The following is a 25,499-nucleotide window of genomic DNA, read 5'->3' on the forward strand; positions in this document are numbered from 1 at the left end:
AAACAGAGAGGGAGAAAGAGAGAGCCAGCAAGCTGCAGATGGGGGTGGGGGGGCGGGGAGAGGGCGGGAGAGCTCGTTCGAGGCTCCCTGGTGGAAGGCTGGTGCCACTGCGCGAGTGAGTAATCGCAGCCAGGCACCGGGGAAAGGGGAACGCAGAGGGCCTCCCAGTGGCTGAAGAGGTAAATCCCAAGGCCTGCGCATCTCAGCTGCCCTCGCTCAGCTCAGCCTCAGACTCCGTTAAGTGGGGAAGGCTGGGGAAATTCCCCAGCCTCTACACAACCATTTCACCAGCTCTAAATGTTTAAGAAATTCCGGGCCAGGAATGTGTTTTCCCTTTCAGCCTTACATTACGCCCTCCTGAGGATATAATTTTCATTTTTCAATATATTGTAAATGACACCACTGAGCAACCTAGCACGAGCTATGTGAGCACCGAGGAAATGTTCATTAATAGAATAAGGAAGATATGAATGTGTGTGTTGATGGCGGAAGGGATTGCGAGTGGAGAGGAGAGGTAATCACATTGTTAGCTCCTAAAGGGCAGGCAGGTGTAGCGTTTGTCTACCTGCCTGCCCATTTGTGTGTCTCTGGATAAGTGAGTCTGGGTGATCACAGGCAAATCAGTTGGAATAAATAAAATATTTTATGAGAATGATACCATTAGCGATACCAGTTCTAGAAAGAAAGGTTTTTATTTGACAATGCATGACTGCCTATGAAAAACCAAATATAAGACCTGAGGTATCCTTAGCTACCTGGTGCACATATACAATGAGGAAAGTCAATGTGTAGCAGCTGAGTTTCAAAAAGTTTTTTTGTTTGTTTGTTTTTTTAAATGGAGTCTTGTTATGTTGCCCAGGCTGGAATTGAACTCCTGGGCCCAAGTGTTCCTCCCACTTGAGCCTCTTGAGTCGCTGGAACTACAGGTACTCACCACTACTGCACCTGGCTCTGAGTTTCAAGAAGTTTAATAATAGAAACCAAATAGATCTCACACAGATCATTGTCCCCTCATTTTCAAGTGATCCAACCTTTAAAATATCCAATCTTGGCCAGGCACGGTGGCTCACGCCTGTAATCCCAGCACTTTGGGAGGCTGAAGCAGGCGGATTACCTGAGGTCAAGAGTTCAAGACCAGCCTGGCCAACATGGTGAAACCCCGTCTCTACTAAAACTACAAAAATGAGCTGGGCGTGATGTCACATGCCTGTAATCCTAGCTACTTGGGAGGCTGAGATGGGAGACTTGCTTGAACCCAGGAGGCAGAGGTTGCAGTGAGCTGAGATCATGCCACTGCACTCCAACCTGGGCGACAGGGCGAGTCTCTGTCTCAAAACAAAAAAAAAAGCCCAATCTTATTCTGGATTGTGCTTGTTGTTTTCAGTTATGAAGATTAAATTAAGGTGAGCACAATACTGCAACAGTTAGGACAAAAAATATTCTGGGTATCCTAATTTGGAAGTCATTTAGATTTGAGGTCTCAAATAATACACCTTCAATAATCTAAGTAAACTCTGGCATTTCATTAATATGGTCCTGTTTCAAACTGAGCTATGGAGAGAAATCGGCAAAATCAAGGCAAACATCTCAATACTGGATTTATTTGCAATTTAGTTCCCTATAGGTTAGCCTACTTTAGTCCATTTTATTTTCACCAATCCTGTTAGCTTGAAAATAGGGACAAATACAGTCAGTTTTTTTTTGTTGTTTTTTTGTTTTTTAAAGACCTAGTCTCGCTGTGTCACCCAGGCTGGAGTGCAGTGGCGCGATCTCAACTCACTGCAACCTCCACCTCCCAGGTTCAAGTGATTCTCCTGCCTCACCGTCCCAAATAGCTGGGATTACAGGCGCGCGCCACCACGCCCGGCTAATTTTTTGTAGTTTTAGTAGAGAGGGGGTTTCACTATGTTAGCCAGGATGGTCTCAATCTCCTGACTTTGTGATCCACCCACCCTGGCCTCCCAAAGTGCTGGGATCACAGGCGTGAGCCACTGCACCCAGCCTTCATTGGAACATACTTCTATCTCTATCTGTTCCTTCCAAGGCTAAGTTCCTCACTATTCAAGAGAAAAGCAGAAATATATATTTGTTAGATAAGGAGAATTTGAATGGAGAACTGTCATGAGGTGTCATTAAAGAGGACAAAAATAAAAAACTTTTATTTTTAAAAGTTTAGTTTTAAAAAGTTGTCTTTACCAGACAATATTTTCTTTATACTATAATGAATATTTTACATTCGGCATGAAAGAAACATGTAATATTTAAACTGAAACCATTCCATTCACTCTGTAGCCCTTCAGTAACATGGGATTTGATTAATAACATGCAGTCCTTAGTCAAATCAGCTATTACTAAATGATGTAAACTTTACTTTGCTAGACATGGACATATCCTAAATTGTGAAGCAGGAATTTAATATTCATATTATATTCCAGTGGTGTAGGACACTTCTTTGGAGGGTCTTTTTTTGTACACATTTACCCTTAAATAGACATTTAATTTTTAAGTTGACATTATCATCAACATCTTCATTTCTGTTCTCATCAGTTACAATTAAAAAATTACTTTTATAGCCACAGCATGTCTCATATATTATCCCTCTTAATCCACAAACAATCCTGAAAGATACTATAAGCCCATTTATAAATGAGAAAAACTAAGCCTCATGAAAATTAAAGTACTTGCTCTGGTTCACATAACTAGGAAGTAACAGACGAGAACTCTAATTCAAGACTGATTTCATGGTGTAAGGAAGGTGTCCAGTTTCAATTTTCTGCATATGGCTAGCCAATTCTCCCAGCATAATTTATTTAGTAGGGAATCTTTCCTCACTTGGGTGTTTTTGTCAGGTTTGTGGAAGATCAGATGGTTGTAGGTGGGTGGTCGTATTTCTGAGTTCTCTATTCTGTTTGATCTATGTGTCTGTTCTTGTACCAGTACCATGCTGTTTTGGTTACTGTGCCTTGTAGTATAGTTTGAAGTTGGGTAGCATGAGGCCTCCAGCCTTTTTTTTTTTTTTTTTTTTTTTTTTTTTGCTTAGGATTGTGTTGGCTATTCAGGCTCTTTTTTGGTTCCATATGAATTTTAAAATAGTTTTTTCTAATTCTGTGAAGAATGTTAATGGTAGTTTAATGGGAATAGCATTGAATCTATAAGTTACTTTGGGCAGTATGGCCATTTTCACGATATTGATTCTTTCTACCCATGAGCATGGATTCCATTTGTGTCCTCTGATTTCTTTGAGCAGTAGTTTGTAGTTCTCCTTGAAGAGGTCTTTCACTTCCCTTGTTAGCCGTATTCCTAGGTATTTTATTCTTTGTGTAGCAATTGTGAATGGGAGTTCATTCATGATTTGGCTCTCTGCTTGCCTGTTGTTGGTGTATAGGAATGCCAGCAATCTTTGCACTTTTATTTTGTATTCTGAGACTTTGCTTAAGTTGCTTATCAGCTTAAGAAGCTTTGGGGCTGAGACAGTGGGGTTTTCTAGACATAGAATCATGTCATCTGCAAACAAAGATAATTTGACTTCCTTTCTTCCTATTTGAATACTCTTTATTTCTTTCTCTTGTCTGATTGCCCTGGCCAGAACTTCCAATACTATATTGAACAGGAGTGGTGAACTCTAGATGGATTAAAGACTTAAATGTAAAATCCCAAACTATAAAAACCCTAGAAGAAAATCTAGGCAATACTATTCAGGACATAGGCACGGGCAAAGAGTTCATGATGAAAACACCAAAAGCAATTGCAAAAAAGCAAAACTTGAAAAATGGGATCTAATTAACTAAAGAGCTTCTGCATAGCAAAATAAACTGTCATCAGAGTAAGCAGACGACCTACAGAATGGGAGAAAATTTTTGCAATCTATCCATCTGACAAAGGTCTAATAACCAGAGTCTACAAGGAACATAAACAAATTTATAAGAATAAAACAAACAACCCCATTAAAAAGTGGGCAAAGGACATGAACAGACACTCCTCAAAAGAAGACATTTATGCAGCCAACAAACATACAAAAAAACCCAACATCGCTGATCATTAGAGAAATGCAGATCCAGACCACAATGAGATACTATCTCATGCCAATCAGAATGGCTATTACGTAAAAGCAAACAAACAAACAAACAAACAAAAAACCCCAAAACAAAAATGACAGATGCTGGTGAGGTTGTGGAGAAAAAATGAATGCTTTTTTAATTTTTGGTGTAAATTAGTTCAATCATTGTGGAAGACAGTATGGTGACTCCTCAAAGACCTAGAGGCAGAAATACCATTTGACCCAGCAATCCCATAACTGGGTATATACCCAAAGGAATAGAAATCATTCTGTTATAAAGATATGTGCACATGTATGTTCACTGCAGCACTATTCCCAATAACAAAGACATGGAATCAACCTAAATGTCCATCAATGATAGACTGGATAAAGAAAATGTGGTACACATACACCAGGGAATACTATGCAGCCATAAAAAGAAATGAGATCATGGCCTTTTCAGGGACATGGATGGAGTTGGAAGCCATTTCCCTCAGCAAACTAATGCAGGAATAGAAAACCAAACATCACACCATCTCACTTATAAGTGGGAGCTGAATGATGAGAACATATGGACACATGGTGGGGAACAACACACACTGGAGCCTGTTGGTGGTTGGGTTGGGGAATGGGGGGCATTAGGAAGAATAGCTAATGGATGCTGGGCTTAAAACCTAGGTGATGAGATGATCTGTGCAGCAAACCACCATGGCACACGTTTACCTATGTAACAAACCTACACATCCTACACATGTACCCCGGAAGTTAAAATGAAAGTTGAAGAAGACTGACTTCAACCTTAATCACTAGTCTGGCTGCCTCAATAGCAAGTATGAAAGGAGTTATGGAGGAGCCAAACTATCTTCAAAGTAACTCAAAGCTGCTCAAAGACTGCAGTTTAATTATCCCTCAGTGAACACTCTGGAGTCTAAGTAAGCCCTGTAATACCTCCTAGGAATGAGTACTATGTAGATCTACTCATCTGAGTATGAGCAGACAAGCCAGGAAATACGGCCAATTGCATCCAACCGCCTGTACAATAGACATTTCTTTTCCCTTGTGTTTTCTGGTCTTATGGTTTTGTTCCCTGTCTTCATAACCCTAAAGCTTCTGTATAGCTCTGTGATTTTTTTCTAGAATTTCTTCCCTTTTACTTGTCCATTTCTGTCTTCCTCATCATCTCTGCTATCAATAGCTACCTAAAACTAAAGCACCTAACGCTGTAGTAATAAATGGCCAAATCTAAAAAGTTTATAGTCATGTGAAATGATATGTGAAATAAGTGAGCTTAAAAACTGTTTTTGTAATTAGCTGGGCGTGGTGGTGCACGCCTGTAGTCCCAGCTACTCGGGACGCTGAAGCAGGGGAATCAGTTAACCACGGGAGGTGGAGGTTGCAGTGAGATCGCACCACTGCATTCCAGCCTAGCGGCAGAGTGAGGCTACGTCACAAAAAAACAAAAACAAAAACAAAAAACTGTTTTTGTGTTGTTATTGAATCAATGATATTGATGGTGATGATGATGATAATGATAAAATAATATGTCCTAATACCTGTAAAGGTTAATTCTATTTTTCAACATTTCCATTTTCTTATGAACTACTTGCTTTTTACCCCCTAATACATGTTAATTCTCACTTCCTAACAGCCTTTTTGCCTTTCTTTTGATGTTACCACAACCTAAAAGCCTCTTGTATTTTCCAGATTCCTACAAAGTAGCATGCTTGGTTGCAGTGACCTTAGACATCAGACAAACTACCTATAAGCATTTTATGATCAACAGGGAGCTGTTCCAATAGGAAAAGTGCTTCAAGCCAGCAAGATAGTTGATCCAGATAAGTCCTTGGAATTATTAGTACCTTAATTTACAAATTAACTGCATGCTGTTAAAAGTAAGAGATGTATTTTAAGATTACTCTTCAGTCATCTCAAGCTTGTTTGTAATGTCCCATATGATAACTGATGCTTCTAGGTAATTGGAGATACTTTAGAAATCATTTTTTTTTTCATTTCTTCTGGCCTTCCTTTTTATAAATCATTTGTGATCTTTTACCATTCCTCCTTGACTATCACTTCTAACTCTGCCTTGCTTTTTTTAGGGGACACTGTCCCTTCATCTTCACCTTTCAATAACGGCTTTATTTTTACTCCCTGGAATTTAGTTAAGAATTATTTTCTCATATGCCAGGGAAATATGAATAAGAATACAGATATGTAGGGATGTAGGGCAGGCACGGTGGCTCATGCCTGTAATCACATCACTCTGAGAAGCTGAGGTGGGTGGATCACCTGAAGTCAGGAGTTCAAGACCAGCCTGGACAACATGGTGAAACCCCATCTCTACTAAAAAATACAAAATTAGCCAGGTGTAGTGACGCATGCCTGTAATCTCAGCTACTCAGGAGGCTGAGGTGGGAGAATCACTTGAACCCAGGAGGCACAGGTTGCAGTGAGTAGAGATCATGCCATTGCACGCCAGCCTGGGTGAAACTCCATCTAAAAAAAAAAAAAAAAAAAAATACAGATATGTGAAATTTCCATTTCACAATGTTTGAAAGAGGTATGCACTCCTCATTAAACATTAAACATCAGCATCAGTACTTTCACCACATTGTGAGTTTTTTCCACCCCATTTGTTTACAATAATAATATGGATAATTTCAGGAAATGAATTGTAGAAAATATTAACTAATTTCCATATATGAGCTTAACGTAGCTTTTTATGGATACGTACATTACAGTCCATGCTATGAGTCACAAAATAGATGAATCCAAGTTCAACCAATACTTCCATTAAGAAAAAAGTATCTAAAGTTCCACAGTAGAATAGATCCTACTAGAACATCACTTTTAAGAATTAAAAATACAGAACAGACAGGGTTCATTTGTTCACTCTGCAACCATTTTACTTTATTACTTTATGGGAAAATTTAGATGTGCAAAGCAATGCAGATACCAAAATATGCTTTCCAAGTGCTTCTGGCTGAGTTTGTCTCTTTTAGCAGTTCTGACCCTAAGATATATACTTATATGGAAAAAGCTATGGATAAAAATAAATAAAATACATCTTAATCATCCACATATAGACAAAATTGAATAAAAAAGTAAGAACATTACAAAGCATGAAAATGTATATAAAATTATTCCTGAATGTGAGGGTTGAAAGACTCTGGAGGCCTAAAATCTATTTGAAAGAGAAACTTTCAAGAAAAGGAAAAAAGCATTCCTCTACTTCGAATAGATATGCTATGATCTGATTCTGAAGCAAGGGGATTGAACTGAATGATATATTGAGGTTTCTTCCATGGTCCACTGATTTAGATGATAGCAGTAAAAAATATATCAGTGAAAATCATTTAATACTGTAAAAGGACAGGAATTCAGTAAAACTACATGTAGATATTAGTCTAAATACATTTTTAAAATACAACATATTTTGACTGAACTGACAGGATATGAACAGCTCATTCACTTGACAGTCATCTGTTATAAAGCCATTATTATGTAACTTTAAAATATATTTACAGACTTAAAAATTAAGATAATGCTTTTATGTATATCAGATAAAAGTTTAGAGTGTAGAGTGCCATTTCACAGGAATTAAGATAATTATGTTTTAAACAAAATATTTTTCCACGAAGATATAGATAAAATGTATAAATATGTCACATGATACAGAAAAACAAGAATCATGATCTTCACATTTACAGGAATTTAAAAAATCTTCTCTGATGGAAATGTGTTACAATTCAGTCAAACTTCTCTCCTTGAAAGTAATCCGCAGAATTGAGATATTCTTCAAGTTGACCATATTTCTGCATATACAATAGAAAAGCTAGTTATTTTACTCAAAGCAATGAAGATAAACTGGGCCTTTGCAAACTACAGACACAATTAAGATAAGTTCATTTCACGGTAATCATGAACAAAAATCTTTTTATGATAAACAGGAACTTAATTTCAAATAAGCATTTCTAACTCACAGAAAGCACTAGAAAGAGATCAAAGTGAATATTATTAATTTTGTAACTGTGCTTTAAATTATAATTTTTCTTTCTTTTTTTTTTTTTTTGAGACAGAGTCTCGCTCTGTCACCCAGGCTGGAGTGCACTGGCCGGATCTCAGCTCACTGCAAGCTCAGTCTCCCGGGTTTACACCATTCTCCTGCCTCAGCCTCCCGAGTAGCCAGGACTACAGGCGCCCGCCACCTTGCCCAGCTAGTTTTTTTGTATTTTTTAGTAGAGACAGGGTTTCACCGTGTTAGCCAGGATGGTCTCGATCTCCTGACCTCGTGATCCGCCCGTCTCGGCCTCCCAAAGTGCTGGGATTACAGGCTTGAGCCACCGCGCCCGGCCATAATTTTTCTATTATTACGCTTAGAGTAGAAATGTAGTAACCTCAATAACTTAATAAAAAGTTTGTTGAACATACATATCAAAGGCTCTGCTAATGACTGTCTGGGTACAATATTTAAAAAAAATACTTTCCCTGCCCCTAAGGAGAATAGAGTTCAGTAGTAATACACCAATAATAATCAGTAGTAAGTGCCAAAAAAGGTACAGACACTGTCATGAGAGTTGAGAAGAGAGGTCATGGTTAGTTGAGGTAAGCAGCAAAGAGTGGCGTTTAAATTGTCCTGGAAAAAGAGATTTGGTAGGCAAAGAGTTGGTGGCAAGAGTCTTCAGTAAGAGACAATAGTCCATCCAAGTGACACGACAAGAAAACATGGGATTTGACTACAACCTAGGTATTTTTAGGAGAACAGAGAGAGCTATGACTGAACCAAAGAGACTGAGTTCAGAGAATAAAAATTATAAAATACTGGTTAAAGAATTGAACAATCATTTGACAGGAAATGGAAAGTTGCTAAAGGTTTTGGAGCGGGGGACTGAACTGATCTAAGGTGTATTTTAAGAAAATTGGTAAAACATTCATTCTAGAATAGTTCAGCAACTAGTTATGGGTGTGTGACAACAATTTAGGTCATGAGGGCTCAAATTTGAGTGATAGCAATGAAGATGAAGAGTTAAGAACAAAGTAGAACAAGTTAAGAGAGGAGTCAAGAATGATTTAGAGATTTCAAAGTTGACAGAGTAGAATAATGGCAGAGTTATTTTGCAGGCTGTGGGAGGGAAGGAGATACATGATTTCAGTTTCAGACATAAAGAGTTCAAAGTATTTACTTCAGTGAGGGGATTAATGACATACTAGTTTCTTGACTCTGTTTATGAACTCTGTTTCTATCTTCAGTGAAATGAGAGAGGATCCTGGTGACCCTGACTTTTGTGGTGATAGGGACCTACAGAAAGGAATGTGAGAAGTGCATTTTCATTCTAGACATTGAAGGCCATGAAACTCTTTTTTACAACCCTATGATATCTCACTGGATCTCCTTCTAAGGAAAGATGAAAGCACATTAACAGAAGGGGAAATATCTTAGGGACTACTTAGGAATTTTCTTCGACCTAGTACTTAGGTAGGTTTTATTAGATACAAGTAAAGTACTCTAGGATTAGAAACCTATACTTTAAAAGTTTGACTGTTTTTATGCTTTTCATATTACCTTTCTTCATATCCTCTTTATTATTTATTAAATTACTTTTGGAAAATTAAAAATTAAAAAAAAATTATTTTAAGAGGCAGGGCCTCACTATCTTGCTCAGGCTGGCCTTGAACTCCTGGGTTCAGGCGATTCTACCACCTCAGCCTCCCAAGTAGCTGCGACTACAGCTGTGTACCACCACACACACCTAGGACAATTAAAATCTATCTCAGCTATACTAAGATTGGAGGAAGGAAACCCTTTCCTTGCTTTCATTGCAAGTAACAGCTAAGATTAATCGATCACTTACTAATTGCTAGGTCCTATACTAAATGCTTAAAATGTGTTACACATCTAATCTCCACAATCAAAACCCTAATTATTATTACTGCTTTAGTTCCTACTTTACAGATGAGAAAACTTAGGCTTAGAGAAATAAAAGAGTTTGCTCCCAAATTCTACTGCTAGTAAGGCAAAGTAAATACTTAAGCCTATACTTCTAAGCAGTATAGTATAGTATATGCTGTTTCTGAGATTTAAATGGTGTGACTAGGACGCAGCTGTGGCAAGAAAAAAATAAATAAAAACTTGAAAAGGAAAGTGAAACTCACAGACATTGCAGTTAGTATTACTCTGCCATCCTCTCCACCTAAAGATGCTGCTCTCATAATTCTTTACTAAAAATTTGGAGGGTTTTAATACTGAAGACTACTTATTTTAATAGTGAAGAAACTACTCTCTTACAACACCTGATGAACCTACTGACGAAAACAGTTGGAACTGTGGAAATGAAGTGTGGGAAAGAGGTCAGAATATAAGAGAAGTTTGGAATCTTCTACTCAGAAGTAGCAACTAGAACTCAGAAGGGAATTGATTTGCCAAGGAAACTTTGAAAGGATGAGGACAGAATTGTGTTAACAGGTACTTTTTAGCAGTGATTCTCAAACTTTTATTTACTTAAGAATCACCAATGCTAAAAATACTGGATGTTTAACATCCACAGGGATTGTCATTCAATATATCTGGGATGAGGCTAGGGGATTATACATTTTTCAAAAACTTCTAGGTGATTCTGACATACGTAGTTTAGAGCCATGTTTTGAGAAACATCAGTTTAAGGGGTGGGGAAAAAAAGGGCAAGGGAAAAAGTGAAAAAGGAAGGGAAAGAGAAGAAATGAGAAGCGTTTAAGGAAGGCAAGGGATATCTAATTACAATTTTAAATTATGTATATGACAATATTTATCAATACATTTAAAATTTACTTTACATACAACTGTCACTTTTAACAGTTTTACATACAGTATTTACAGTAGGAATGGGCCCTTGATACTTCTATCGACATGCTTTCTTTACTACCTGGTGTTCATGCGTCCACCAGCCAATCCCAACAATCCTATCTTCAACTTTCCAGGAAATCCCATCATCATATACACTTTCTTCTTAATGAATAAATATTCACTGGAATTTTGCCAGTATCATATTAGAGTATGTTATTGAACTCTTCTTTAGAATAAGACATAACTATGTTTATCAAATATTTTCATTTTATTATAATTTTCCTATTATTTGTCCTTTTCTTAAACTCAAGTTGCTCCTACACCCCTTTAGTATCATTACATTAAAAACAGATCACCCTAGTTCAACCTTTAGAAGGAAGAACAAAAAGAATGGAGTCAGTCTAGTTGGCATGTCTTTGGGAAGACATGCTGAGACATCCTGAGATAATTAAAGTAAAATGGCTGAAGAAGCAGGTAAGGGAAAAAGTAAGGTGTGGAATACAAGCTGGAGGCAGAAAGACAGGAACAAATAGTACGTGTAAGGCAAAAAAAGGGGTTGACATAATTGGGAAATATGAGCAGAAAGTGCCATGGAGATGGCATTCAAATAACACTGAGCCCCAGGCATTCTAAAGGGTTAGAATAACTGTGACTACCAGACTGCAGCTAAAGGCAGCACACATCACAAAGCACATGCAGTGCTATCACTCAAAGGCGCACAGTGAGAGGGACAGACAGAGTGAGGATGGGAAATGTCAGAGCACTTGACAAATTTTGAAATTTCATCACAGCACAAAAAGCTGCAAATGGGTTTATATTGGCTATAAACTTCTGTGGTTTCTAGGAAATCTTTTGAGAAAACCTAGGAAAAAATTTTTTAAGTGGAGAAATCTCAAATAAAATGAAGGTCTTTGGTATTTTCATGTGGAAAAAATGTGCATATTGTCCTAGACATGCACAATCTTGAAATATTATTTCAATGCCTAATGTTATTCAATATTATTTCAATGCTAAATGTTATTCTTTATGTGTAACATGACACTTGGTTTTCTTGAAAAGAAAGCCTAAGCTCCTTTCTTTTCCTAAGAAAAGAAAGCCAAGTGTTATATTATGCATAAAGAATAATGTTTTTTAAAATTCCAGGTCCTTCTGGTGTCCTAAACCTTGTTAAGCTTTTTCTAGGATACATGATTTGGAAATGCTTTTTTCTTCAAGAAGTTTAACGTTCTTCCCCACATATGATACTATTATATAATATATACAGTATATGCACAGTGATTTTTCTGTACCTAGTATCCAATTCTTTATAACTGTGCTATCCCAATAGGTTTTGCAATTCCACTAGAGGATTGGCAACACTTAAAGGCATCAATAAAAGCATTTAAGAATTTAATGTCATCTAGGAAAATGAAGACGGAAAGTTACTGAGCAAGTGATTGCTCTCTGCTAAGGCAAATGAAAAAGTATGGATAAGGGGAGAGAAACATTTGGAGTAGGAAAAGTAGAAGCAAAGTAAATGGCAAAAAGCTGAAGAGAGTAAAATGAGAGAAAGAAGACTTAAGGATCAAGATGTGGGAGGCAGGCAAGATCACTGGGTGGTGGTTTGTGGTGGGAGAATAATTGTCAAAGGGAAACCAATAATAATGTCATTCTCTAGACTGGGAGACCTCCACTAAACATGACATGTGCTAAAAAAGTTTCCTTCCCTCTGCCTAAGCTCTCTTGCCTTATTTTTTATACTCCTCTTTTACAAATTTCCCTATGATATAATCCAGGCAATGGATCTCAAGTCAGGCTTTTTTCTTTTCTTTTAAAGATTAAATGTTGATAAGAGTTGCCTGAAAATCTACTATTTGTTCTCTCTTATACATTCATGTAACTAGACTTGTTTTAGAAGACTGCAGTTGTATTAGCATTCTTTCCATATACTATAAACAATCCTAAAAGCTCTGTGAGCAGACCAGAGCTTATGAGCTGCCAGCAGATCTTCGGGAATCCAGTGCACTCTTCAAAACCCCTACTTTACTCCTTATATCAAATTTAGTGATCAATAGGATATGGGGGAATCAAAATCAGTGCCATGGCCTGAAACCTCTGCATTCCCCTCGACCTTCAGTTAGTGCTCACTGCTCAGTCCCACGTCCTCAAGAAGAGGATGTGGGTGGTATTAGAACTGGCAGCCGAGATCCTTTCCTCAGACTGGCACCAGGTGCTTCTTCACTCTCAGGTCACAAGAACTGTTCTAAAGAATAGGAAGCAGACAAGCAGAGGTCAGTCCTATACTCTGTCAAAAAAAATAAATCAGGGGACTTAATATATATGTAAGCAATACATACATGAAAGCGAAAGGACAGAGGTCCTTCAATAAAGGACAGTATTAATGCTTATTAAAATTTATCTGATGGGCCAAGTGAATCCTTAGAACATCAGGGCATCTATTCAGAAGGACAATGATAAGCATGAAAGGAATGAGTGGAAGAAGAGAAAATACAAAGGAGAGAAGAAAGAGATTACCTTAAATGTCACTATCTTCTAATCATTTGTTTCCTTTTGCTTATCACAATTAGGCTTCAGAATCTACATGATGAGATTGTCATATATTCACCTTACCTCCTCAATCCAGCCTCTTTCTTTTGACTGCTTGAAAATTCTTTCCACTGTTTCTTTAACTTGTTCATCTTTAACTTCTGTCTTTGCAATAGAGCAACATTCCTGGTATAGTTTGAATTTAAAATGTTTCAGTTTATGATAAATTCTGGTACGGTCGGCACAAATTCTGCCAACAGTGAACACCTAAATCAAGAAATAAAGATTATTATCTGACAAATGAAGTGAATAAAATGGTAATGAATATATATCCTTTCTTGATTCTGAATTTTCTTTAGTAGTAGAATCAAATGCATTGTTAACTTTAAATGTTTACACAATTATTCCTTTACCTTCTCTTACTTATACCACTAGTCAAACACTGAGCACCTGAGAGGTTTCAAATATTGGGCTAGGCACTAGAGATATATAAATAAAATACTTATTACCTGTATTAGGGACATTACAGTTTTGAGAGAAAGACAAATGTTACAAAACAACAGGAAAAATGCTATGTCCAAGATGCTATCAAAATGCTAGCGAGGAAGGGCACTTCGTCCAATCCAGAGAGCAGAAAAGTCCCCAAGCGGATCAAGCTTGAACTAAATCTTGAAAACAGAAGAGTTTTCCAAGTTTGGGAAAAAAAGAGAAATGGCTTTAATGTAAGGCAGAAGGATGGGCAAAGTGAAAAAAAAAAAAAAAAAAAAAAGGCATGAAAAGTATTGTAAGTCCATATTTACGAAGTTAAAAATGCCTGGATTATAATAATTTTCTAGGTATAAGCAACATGTAAAACTGAAACAAACTCTTACACCAAAATTAAGTATTGGCATTGTTTTACTACTTTTCTTCTCCCCTGCCCCAAAAAATGATGTAAAGTAAAAAAATAACTGTGTTTAGGCATACTAGTTGCTTTACTTAAGGTGTTATATATGAATAAGACATTAATATTTTGCTGTCAGCCAGCTATGAGAATTTTAATTCCTACGTTTATATGGCCTTCTATAATTCTATGATTAAAACTCTTTTTTATGAAATCAAACCACCAGAACCTTTCTCTTTCAGAATGTTTTGAACGTTTCAAGTTTGTTATGCAAACCTATAGCTAAAATAGGAAGACAGTCTTACTGCACTGACCAAATTATTTATATATGTGTATATATAAAAATATATATAAAGAGCAAAACTCCATCTCGGGAGGAAAGTATATAATATATAAAATACATGTTATATATAATATATAACATACATAAAATATATTATATATAAAATATAATATATATAAAACATATTATATATTATATATAAATAATTTGGTCAGTGCAGTGACCAAAATGTATTTTTTATATATAAAATATATGTAATAATATATAATATATAGCATATATATGTTATATATATATATATTTTTTTTCCCCCCAAGATGGAGTTTCGCTCTTTCACCCAGGCTGGAGTGCAGTGGCGCAAGCTTGGCTCACTGCAACCTCTGCATTCCGGTTTCCGTGCCTCAGCCTCCTGAGTAGCTGGGATTATAGGCACCTATTACCATACCCAGCTAATTTTTTTTGTATTTTTAATAGAGATGGGGTTTCACTATGTTGGCCATGGTCTCGAACTCCTGACCTCATGATCTGCCTGCCTCGGCCTCCCGAAGTGTTGGCATTATAGGCGTGAGCCACCACGCCTGGTCAATATATTTTTACCTACATTATTTTACCCACTGTAGAAAATGCATCAGAAAGGGCTCCAAACATGATGATGTGGTCAATCTTACTCTCATGGAGTAATCTAAGGAAAGAGTAAACTTCTTGCTGACTTATGTATTTGTGTCTGTACCTAAGTTCACTAATGGGTTATGCTTTCATGAGTACAAGTGGTATAGTTTTAATATTTATCTGTGTAACTTGTGTTCTGACAGAAAAATACACTTGTTTCCTGAAGCCACACTGCAAGGAAACATACAAGTGATGATAGATAAAACAGGAGTATGTTTCCAAAAATGAACAGAAGTTATATCACAACGATTGGCAACAATCCGGTTTAATGAGTTTTCTTGTGGAAAATTGAATTTTGGACATTTTACAACCCTCTTTAAATCTCCAAAAGTTTAAGAAAATCATGTTCAGATTTCTGTTCATGGCTCCGTAAAAACCTTCCTTTCAGATCATTAGAAGTAAACAGTTATTACTGTACATGGCTTGCTTATTAAAATTAACTTTTCCAATTCAACCTTATCATCAAAGCAGTCCTGGCAGTAATGACATTTCAGCAATTCATTTGCTAATACTTCCAACTTTGTGTAAAAAGACAACACAAAAGTTGCAGTGACTATAAGGGTACCCTGTGTGTCTCCATTTCTGCCATCAAAGTAGACTGTGTGGGAGAACTCAGCTACAGCTATTCTATATGAAGTATAGACATATGATAAAGTGATTTGTATTTCTATCACATGTATTCTGTATTTCCACAAAACAAGAGGAATTTATCTGTATAGCATTTTTAAGTTGAAATGAGAGGGAAGGAGCGGTGTTTAAAAATCCTATTTTTTTTTTCCTGTATGAAAAACAAGTATCCTTTAAAAATATTTAACATCATGGTTTACTTCTTTCCACTTCTAATTCCTACCCCTCTTGGCATCTACTTATCATCATATAGATCTATAAATCAAAAATTACCTTAAAATGTTCTTGTATTATTTTTTCCCAAAACATGATCACATTTTATAAGAAAGAACCTATATGGAAGGGCACCACTGCTGTAAAGTTTCACAGAATACAGTAGATGCAAAGGATAGGTGTAAAACTCCAAGTGAACTTAACCCCTCACCCATTCCTGTTTTTAGTATATTGTTACAGCCCACTGTATTTCTTTACTATATGAATTGAAGTATACAGTATAATACAGCTTACACTGTAGGAATCAATTTGTATAAAGTACTAAAACAGGTAACATTAATCTACGATGTTAGAATAATTTCCTTAAATGTCCAGAAAAATATATTTAGAACAACTATAATTATCTAGTTCAATTTCCGTACATTAAGGAAACTATTCTAACAAGAAAATTAGTATTAAAAATACCATAGATAGAAAAATAAGTGCTGTGGTGAGTGTTCACAAAGCAGATGAGGAAAATGACATATAAATGATGACTGGTCCACTATGCAGGGTTAAGCACGGTTATATTAACTGATAAATATGAGACTGAGTCAGTTCAGTTATCAGTATGAACCAACTGATCGTACATATGTAAAAATTGGAAACGGAGCTAAAAATTATCACTGAATTTTCCTAAAGCCAAAGAAAGAATCTCATTTCTAATTTAACAGCTATATCGTATAGAGTGTAAATTAAATCTGGATAACAAACTGAGGCAAGGAAATATAATGAAACATGCACTATGCAGACTTGGTAATATTCAGCTAACTGTAGGTAGCTTTTTGAAGTATTTCTCTAAGCTCTTATTTATATGCAGAGGAGCCAGCTCCTTATGGAAGTTAAAGTATGAAGAATAAAGAAAAAAGATTCTCAAGGAAACAGTAAGTCTGGGGAAAAGTTTGTTTTCTGTTTCAGGGTCTTCAGAAACAGATAGTACAATACCAATCCAAAGGGTTCTATTTGCCCTTGTTTGGTTGGTTGGTTGTTTTTTGCACGGACATATTATACGATGCTATTTGCCTCAAAAATTATTGCTTCTTCTCACCTAATCCTAAGCATCTTAATGAGTCTGGATAGACTCTAGGCAAAACTAAATATAAATCCAAGATGGTTTTTAGTTCTCTCAAACTACCTTTCAGATTTCACAACTCTCTTTCATCCAGGTAATTTCCTTCTCATCTGTGTCCTTAAACTTTATCAAAATCTGGTGGTTCAAGGCCTCTCATCTCAGTACCCTATCAATACTGCTGTTACCAAAATTACTCTTCCCTCACTAATTCCACTTTCCATCAAGACATCCTTTCTTTCAAAGAAGCTGAAGTAAGGAGAAAAGTTTTCTTATGAAACAAATTTGATGTTAAGTGAATTCCTTAAAAGTATTATTTGCACCCTCAAAAAGAACCCTAGTTAATCCTAAAGAGTCTCAATTTTATGTAACTACAAGCAGCAACACAAAATAAAGAATTAGTTTTCAAAATAACTTGAAAAGGTGTGGGGTTAGGAACAATCTCTTTAATGCTCTGGATCATAACTAGGTTTATTTTCCCTCCCTCCCTCCCTCCCTTCCTTTCTTTCCATATATGCATTTACATTGTATTGAAGTAGGATATAAAATAAATTTTAAGTCATTCTTCACGTTAAAGAAAAAATTACTGAAATAACAATTTCATTTAAAAACAATCACACTCAACATACACAATAACTAACTTAACGTTTACATAGTTATATACGTATACACACATTTTTATCAGATGCCAAGACAGTGCAAATACTAATTACTATTATACTTTCAAACTAGCATTATTTATCAACTTCATGATTATACCATTTGCTTTTTACTGAACTGCTTTGCAAAAGATAAACTTATAGACACTGAGTATGTATATAGCTTTGTGACTCTAGCTCTAAAAATCTAATATTTTTAAAAGATATATATTACCCCTTTTTTCCTCTAGGAATCTTACTTTCCATGAACTTACCAGTTTCAATGCAACCTCGATAGCATTGCATTTCATCATTTGATTTGAAAATACTTTGCCACTTTAAGAGTTATCAACTGGCATCTTAAGGTAGTTTTAATTATATACCCTTACATGCAGAATAAGCATTTTCCCATATATTTGTTAACTTTTATAGTTTTCTCTTATGTGACTGGCAATATTGATGTTCTTTGCTTTTAGTTCATGCTTTCAGTTTATTGTTTTTTAAATATTTGAATAACTATTTTATATAGAATCTTTACTGCTTCACAGGAATGTCAGAGCTCTAGAAGTGATTTTCTTACTCTACTTTCCTCTTCAGGATTAGCTACAGACAGCAAAGACCATGAATGTACAGCAATGTATTTGATCTACATAACAGAACATGGTCCCTAATGTATGAAATCACTTTTGCTAGGATTCCAAATATCTTATGTCATAAAAAGTCATAGATCAGTTTTTAAACAATGGGGAAATCTGCATATGACTATTAAATATACATATATTTATATTTTTATAGTGACATATCAAACAAAACATTACCGACCAATTCTGAATTCATTATCCCCATAAAAACCTTCTAAGTCATTCTTGCAACTCAGATCTCTCAGAGGGATCTGGTCAACTACTGCTCAATAATACTGAGAAATCACTACCCAGTTTAATAGAAGAATTCAGATAAATATTATGTTTCCACCTTAATAATTGACTGAGAGGATTCAGAGCCAACTTCGGGTCTCTACTTCTCTAAACATACACCTCCTGCATGGATATGTAGACTCACAAGAAAAAGCTCTCAGTATTTTTGCATTTATAAATGTAATTTTCGCATTTGTAAATGCAGCAATCTTATAAAGATTGAAAAAAATAAATAGAAGTTGTCAGCATCTGTGCTTTTTATCATTTCACATTATACTGCTATGCTCTTGTCTAAAAAACACTTACTCTTCAATTTTTTCTATTCATACAGAATTAATAGCATCTTAACTATGTGGTGATTGCTCTAGACTCAGACATACTTCTAACAGAGTCTAGTTGAAGTACAGTGTTTTTTGAATTCTCTCATATTAGATGAACAGCTATCTTCCATTATTTACTTGTGGGTTGCCAATTTGGTGGACTATATGCCAAAAATGTTTCCACTTGGGTCAAATTCTCCTTAGGATACTTAGGGTGATCTGTGCAAGTTTATGAACGAAAAATTTCTAAATACTGAAAATTAAAATTAGAGGGAAGAAAATACCTGTTTATCATGGGACATGAAATTATCTATTTTCATGGTCCTGGTGTTATACAACTTTCCTGATAAATGCACTGAATATTTACAGTAGCGATGCAGTCCACAAGCCTGGCAGGAACAGTTTTCAGGATTCTTCAAACGAATACTTACATTACAATAATTTTCCACCCGCTCCTGAAAACAAAAAATATAAAAAACGTTTAAAAGAATAAAAATAAAAATAAAAATAATCTAATCAAATTAAAACATCTTAGGAATCACAATATAAAGAGATATAAGAGCAAAACACCCTGGCATTTCTTACTTTAATATTGAGCACACAGTAGGTATTTTACAAGATACGTTTAAATAAAAAAATTTATAATCTTGGCTATTGCATGAAAATAAACCAGACTAGGAAAAAACTAGTTTCATATCTCTTACACTTATGTGGTTGCTACTTCTTTTCCATTTCTCATCTCTAATTAGTGTTAATGAGGTATCAGTTAAAAATAGAAGCAGCAACAATGTAGGATGATATAAGAAAAGTAATTCAAGTAGGCTAGTTAAAACTTGAGAAAAAAAATCACATTCACTTTCCATTGTATGAATTATATATTTTCCACAAAAATATTCCAGAAATAATTCAATCCTCCTATGATAACTTACTGCAGTCCTGTGGGAAAAAAAAGTTGACACTAGGACTGCCATGTGTCCGGTATTCATATGGACAGTTTAATAGCTCAGTTATCAATGAGTAAACAAACTAAAAAAACACTTGGTATTCACAAATAAGCTTCATTATTAAGCTATGAAGTTACTTGTCCCTGAGTATTTCTGCTTATGTTCTAGGCCTGTGCTAGATACTACTATTCTAATTGGTAACATAGATTAGGTTTTAGTACAGTATTTGAACTGCAAACAATGAGCATATTAGCATGGTTACTAAACCACATTTATATCCTCTACCAGCTGGATGGTAATTAAGTATCCAATATACGGACAGTTTACTTTTTATGTTATATGATTGAAAACTACATTTTCTGGTGGTCAACTTTTCATATTTTTCATACTTCATGGCACTTTATGACATGTATTACTTACAGGCTGAAATTCAGGCTGAATAAATAATCAATCACCTTCCTTTCCTGCTTCTGCTGTACTCCATGGAAGTACAAGTTAAGATGAAACCTTTATTGACCTCTATCAGCTCAGTTCTGAGTGACTACCATCAGCAGAGCACCCCTGATGACTAACACTGAATACATAAGTGAAAATAAACTTTGTTGGGTTAAGCCATTGGGATTTTATTGTTGGTTTGTTTGTCATATTCTTTATCTTTTGTAGCATAACCCAGCTTATCCTAATTAAGATCTTACTGAATCATCTGTGTCTCAATTTTCAGCTAATACTTCTTGGTATCTTACAGTTATTATTCCAACATCATATTATCCAAATTCAGTATAACTCACCACAATATGGTATCATAAGACGTAAACAAGTGTTTCATAAACAGAGCTTCATAGAGTAAAACACGAATTTAGGGAAAAATTGTATTCCATATCCCCCTTTGAATATTTATAGTATAAATTCACATATAATACTTGGGAAAAGTCTTCCAGTGAAGAAACAAGCTTACATTAAATCCACTGGTTCCCAAATTTCTTTGGCTATGGAACTCTCTTTTCTGACATAACAACACCCTGTGAGACAATCTCCTCATTTTAAAAGATGGGCTAAGCCCTGGATATGTTCTAAAGTTATTCATCATTTGGAACCACTTAATTAGTGGATAGATATAGTTAATGTAAATGATTAAAACAATAATAGCTTTTAGAAGATGTGAGAAATAATAAGCTGATTATTTAACAAAGAAATGCCAATATTTTAAAAGTATTCAGTCTGGATTTTAAACTCCTGAGAGGTTTGCTGCCTCCACCCCCAAGAAGAGATTCAAAAACAAACTGTATACCTTATATTGGTCTTTCCAACGACTTCTAGATACTAAACTCTCTAGACGAGGCTGAACAAAGCGGTTATCCAAATAATGAAGAGATGTTAGCATAGCTTTTGCATATGATTTTTGCCTTGTGCCATCTGTTCAGAGGATAAACAATAAAAAAATCATTTTGTTAATAAGAAATATTTAAACAATTTAATACTTAAAAATTTCTTCCCAACTTGGTTGGAAGCATTTAAATTAGGAAAAAAATATTTAAAAAATCATTCCATCAGAACATTAAGAAAAAACAGGACAGGCCGGGCACAGTGGCTCACGCTTGTAATCCCAGCACTTCGGAGGCCGAGGCGGGCGGATCACGAGGTCAGGAGCTCGAGACCATCCTGGCTAACACAGTGAAACCCCATCTCTACTAAAAATACAAAAAATTAGCCAGGCGTGGTGACGGGCGACTGTAGTCCCAGCTACTAGGGAGGCTGAGGCAGGAGAATGACGTGAACCCGGGAGGCGGAACTTACAGTGAGCCGAGATCGCACCACTGTACTGCAGCCTGGGTGACAGAGCGAGACTCTGTCTCAAAAAGTTCTCTTTGTAAGCATCAAGCTTTAACATTATTTTCTGATAACAAAAAAAGCCAGAAGAAAAAGCTTACCAAAATATCTTTTATTCTCTTATACAAAACTGACATGAAATTAGCCCCTGAATTCCAGATAAAGTTCAAACTTCTGAATAGGCTTTCAGGGCTGTCTACAAGTGACTCTATTCTACTGATCCCATGGTAACTCCTTGTATCAACAAATCAGAATACTCTTTTCTGTCTAGGCCTTTTCCTCATTCTTCTTTAGCATGCTGCAATCATTATTGCCTTCCTGATTTGGTTCACAGTATATTCTCTACATGTATCTGTCATAGTATGAATTTAAGCCTTATTTTTCTGTATTATTTGAAGTTTTATTAATTTATTTAGCTAATGAATTTATCATGTTTCTTTAAATAACCACAAATTCAAACACCTTACCAGGGCTTACAAAGCCCTTCTGTCCTCAGCCTACTCCTCCAAGCTCCTCTCTTTTCCTTCTTTCCTGTCTCATTCCACTTCAGCCACACAGGCCTTCTAGTTGTTCTTGAACACAGCAAACTTATTCTTTCCTAAATGCCTTAGCACCTCCTTTGCCCTCTGCTAAGCAAGTAGTCCAAGTATTACTTGTACCCTTTGTTTCATTCAGGTTTCTATTTAAAAGTTACCCCAAGAGGCCTTTTTTGACCAATGTAACTAGTATGTAACATAAACTTTACCTTCCCTTATTCTCAATCTTCTTACCCTATTTTATTCTTTTTTTTACAAGAACTACTCATTGAAATCATATTATGTTATATTTTGTTTACTCATTCATTGTCTGTCTCTCCCATTAGGCTATAAGTAACATGAGTGCAGGAATCTAATATATCTTAAGTCACTGTCATATCCCCCGCCCTCAAATAATGCCTAGCTTATAGTAGGCATTCAATAAATGTGTTCAATATATTGTAAATGAAATCTTATTTGGCAATGTTATTCAACACAATATATTTATAGTCTATTAAATGCCAGATTCTGTGCTAGATGCAAGAGAAATGGGGATATATATATCCCCATATATATATATATACACACACATAAATAAATTTACTCCTTCCCATGCACTATGACAAGGGAAGAAAGCAAAAATACATTTTCAATACAAGATGAAAAGTGCATATAAATGAGTACTGAGTACTACCATACTCAGAATGATGGTGGCACAAATGAGAATGACAAATATTATGTGAATGGGTCATAGATAGATTCATAGTAGAAATGTTTTTATACTCACCTAAAACATCTGGGACAAAAAGGGATTCTATTCTAAGAAGAAACAGCATGGACAAAGGCACAAAAGCAGAAAACAGCATGGAACTTTTAATGAAATTCAGAGCTCAGGGAGGCTGGGTTTGGCACATGGGTATTAAGACACTCTGTTGTTTTAGGTGTTATACTGTCAAATTCACTGTTAACTCTCTAAGGGCAAGGACCTGTCACAAACTTACCTTCCACATATCTCAGATAATGAACACTAACAAGCATTTTACATGAATGGAGTTTTGATGTAGTTGATCCTACAGGGAAAACATTGGAAGGTCTTACAAATGATCATCGATGGTTTTGTTTAATCTACATAGTTTTAAAAGTGAGGTTGTTTTAAAATTGGAAAAATAAATAAAAACCAATTGTTTCATTTATAGTATTAACTTACCATATAATGTTCCAAGAAAAGATTTATCTAAAGCATTGATCAGAAGAGCCTTCACAACTGTTTCAAAATGAGTATAGTGGTCACTAAAAGAATCTGAAATTAATTTTAAATATATATTAGAACAGAGCAGACAAAATAATTTCTTGAATACAATAGGTTCCATTCTCCAATGCTAAGAAATTAAAACTATAGACAGCAGAAACAGCTTAATCATCCTAATTTTATAGCTTCCTCGATGACTTGTCTAGTCACGGAGCAAATCTCCATTTTCCAAACTTATTGGCTTCCAATCCAAAGTGTCTAGTTGTAATTTCAAATCTTCACTTCCCGAACTTAAAACTGTTAGAGAATATTAAAATATGTTGTAAAAAAATAAAAATTGTCCCTTGAACACCTGTATTTAATTGTCAATTTGACACTTAGAGTGAGAGAACAAGAGAGAAAACCTCCAAAGACAGATTAATATGTCTTATTCTGTAAAACACGTTACATATGAAATTGTCCAGGGAACTGCTACCTTAGCCAGAACCCCAAAGGCTACAAAAACTTCATTTCCCTTTTCATGCTGCCCCAGATTTAGGATTTTCTACAGCAGTTTAGAAAACCTGTCTATTTCCTTCCCCATACCACATATTTAAGCCCACTTTCTCACTAACCAAATCTCATACATGACATCACCTGTTGTGACAGGCCAGGCAGTGGTTAAGAGAGAAGATTCCTACTATTCTCATTACTTTTGGATCAGAGTTTATTATGACTGTGGAAATGTTCTCTATCAACCACGACCCCTTCCTTGATCCAACAGTCACTGTAGAATACAGTGCCCCTGCTCGGGGCACCTGTGAGGACACATTAAGGGCAGACTGAGTATTTCAAGAAATATAGATGATGTCTGACAAGTGATTAAAGCAAAATAAGACCTATCATTAGCAACCATGGATAGATTTTGACTCTTCTTCCACTTGAAGTAAAAAGAAAGATGGGATTCAACATGGAAAACCCTCGTCATTTATATTTTAGTTACTCAAAGGGCTGTGTAACTCTTTCAGACTTTAGGGTACATTTTAGTATGCATTCTTTTCTAAGGAGACACCTATAGAAGTGCTAAAGAGATTTAGAAAAAAAAGGTAATACTAAAAATCAGTGACAATAGCAGATCATTTGGCTATTAGCCTTTAGATAGCCTATGATCAAAGGCAATAATCATGGCCTTTAATGAATGTAATATTTTCTTAAAAATCAGTAGAGCATAATTAAAAAATGAAATAATACTTCAATAGAATTTAACTTTGACTAGACTGTTATCAAACTCTGGATATAATATTGGGCAATTTTATTTGCGTTAAAATCCATGTAAACTGTATGTATAATAGCATTTCTCAAATGGTATTAAGAGACACTGGGAATATTAACAGATGTGTTGAGAAACAAATCAAATTCATCCCATGTGCACCTAAGTTTAACTATCATACAAGTTGCAATAGAATATTTCATCCTACTGAATGTATCATTCTTGACTGTCCTTATGTCCAATGCTACTTATCTGTTACAGTCTTGAGAATTGCTGCTCTATTTCAAAGACCCTGAGAGGAAATGAAAAGGGCAGAAATCAAAATCATTTGAGGAGTTTTGTCCCTAAGATTCTTTTTTTATCAGTGTGTAACAGAACGCACTTCAAAAAAGTCAGGAAAAAGGCTTCTATTTAATTATGCTTGAGCGGACTGGTGGATGGTAGTGGGATAATCCTCCTGGAATTTCAAATTGAAAAATATTACTGAGCAAAATATATGCTAGGCATCATTGTAAGCATTTTACATGCATTGCTTTATTTTTCACAACAAGCCTATGGGATACTACCATTACCCTAGATTCATTTCTGGTTGAGAAAAGTGAAATATAGAGAAGATGAAAAACTTTCCTAAGACCAAACAGTAAGTTTCGGAACTAGGGCTGGAACCCAGTCTAACTC

General features: G+C 35.6%; 1 protein-coding gene across 16 annotated transcripts in view; it reads right to left on the minus strand.

Moving 5' to 3' along the window:
* Window positions 1-6,920: 6,920 nt before the first annotated feature.
* CCDC82 (coiled-coil domain containing 82) overlaps window positions 6,921-25,499 on the minus strand; it is a 30,347-nt gene continuing 11,768 nt past the window's right edge. For all 16 annotated transcript variants that reach the window (XM_015115517.3, XM_015115516.3, XM_077964238.1 and 13 more), the window contains 5 exons: window positions 23,531-23,623; window positions 21,270-21,394; window positions 19,322-19,492; window positions 13,467-13,649; window positions 6,921-7,851 (listed from right to left, as the gene is read on the minus strand). In XM_015115517.3, coding sequence (XP_014971003.2) covers window positions 7,786-7,851; window positions 13,467-13,649; window positions 19,322-19,492; window positions 21,270-21,394; window positions 23,531-23,623 — 638 coding nt within the window. In that variant the 3' untranslated portion in view covers window positions 6,921-7,785. The remainder of the gene's footprint in view (window positions 7,852-13,466; window positions 13,650-19,321; window positions 19,493-21,269; window positions 21,395-23,530; window positions 23,624-25,499) is intronic.

Source organism: Macaca mulatta, chromosome 14 (assembly GCF_049350105.2).
Source record: "Macaca mulatta isolate MMU2019108-1 chromosome 14, T2T-MMU8v2.0, whole genome shotgun sequence".
Classification (NCBI taxonomy): Eukaryota; Metazoa; Chordata; class Mammalia; order Primates; family Cercopithecidae; genus Macaca; species Macaca mulatta.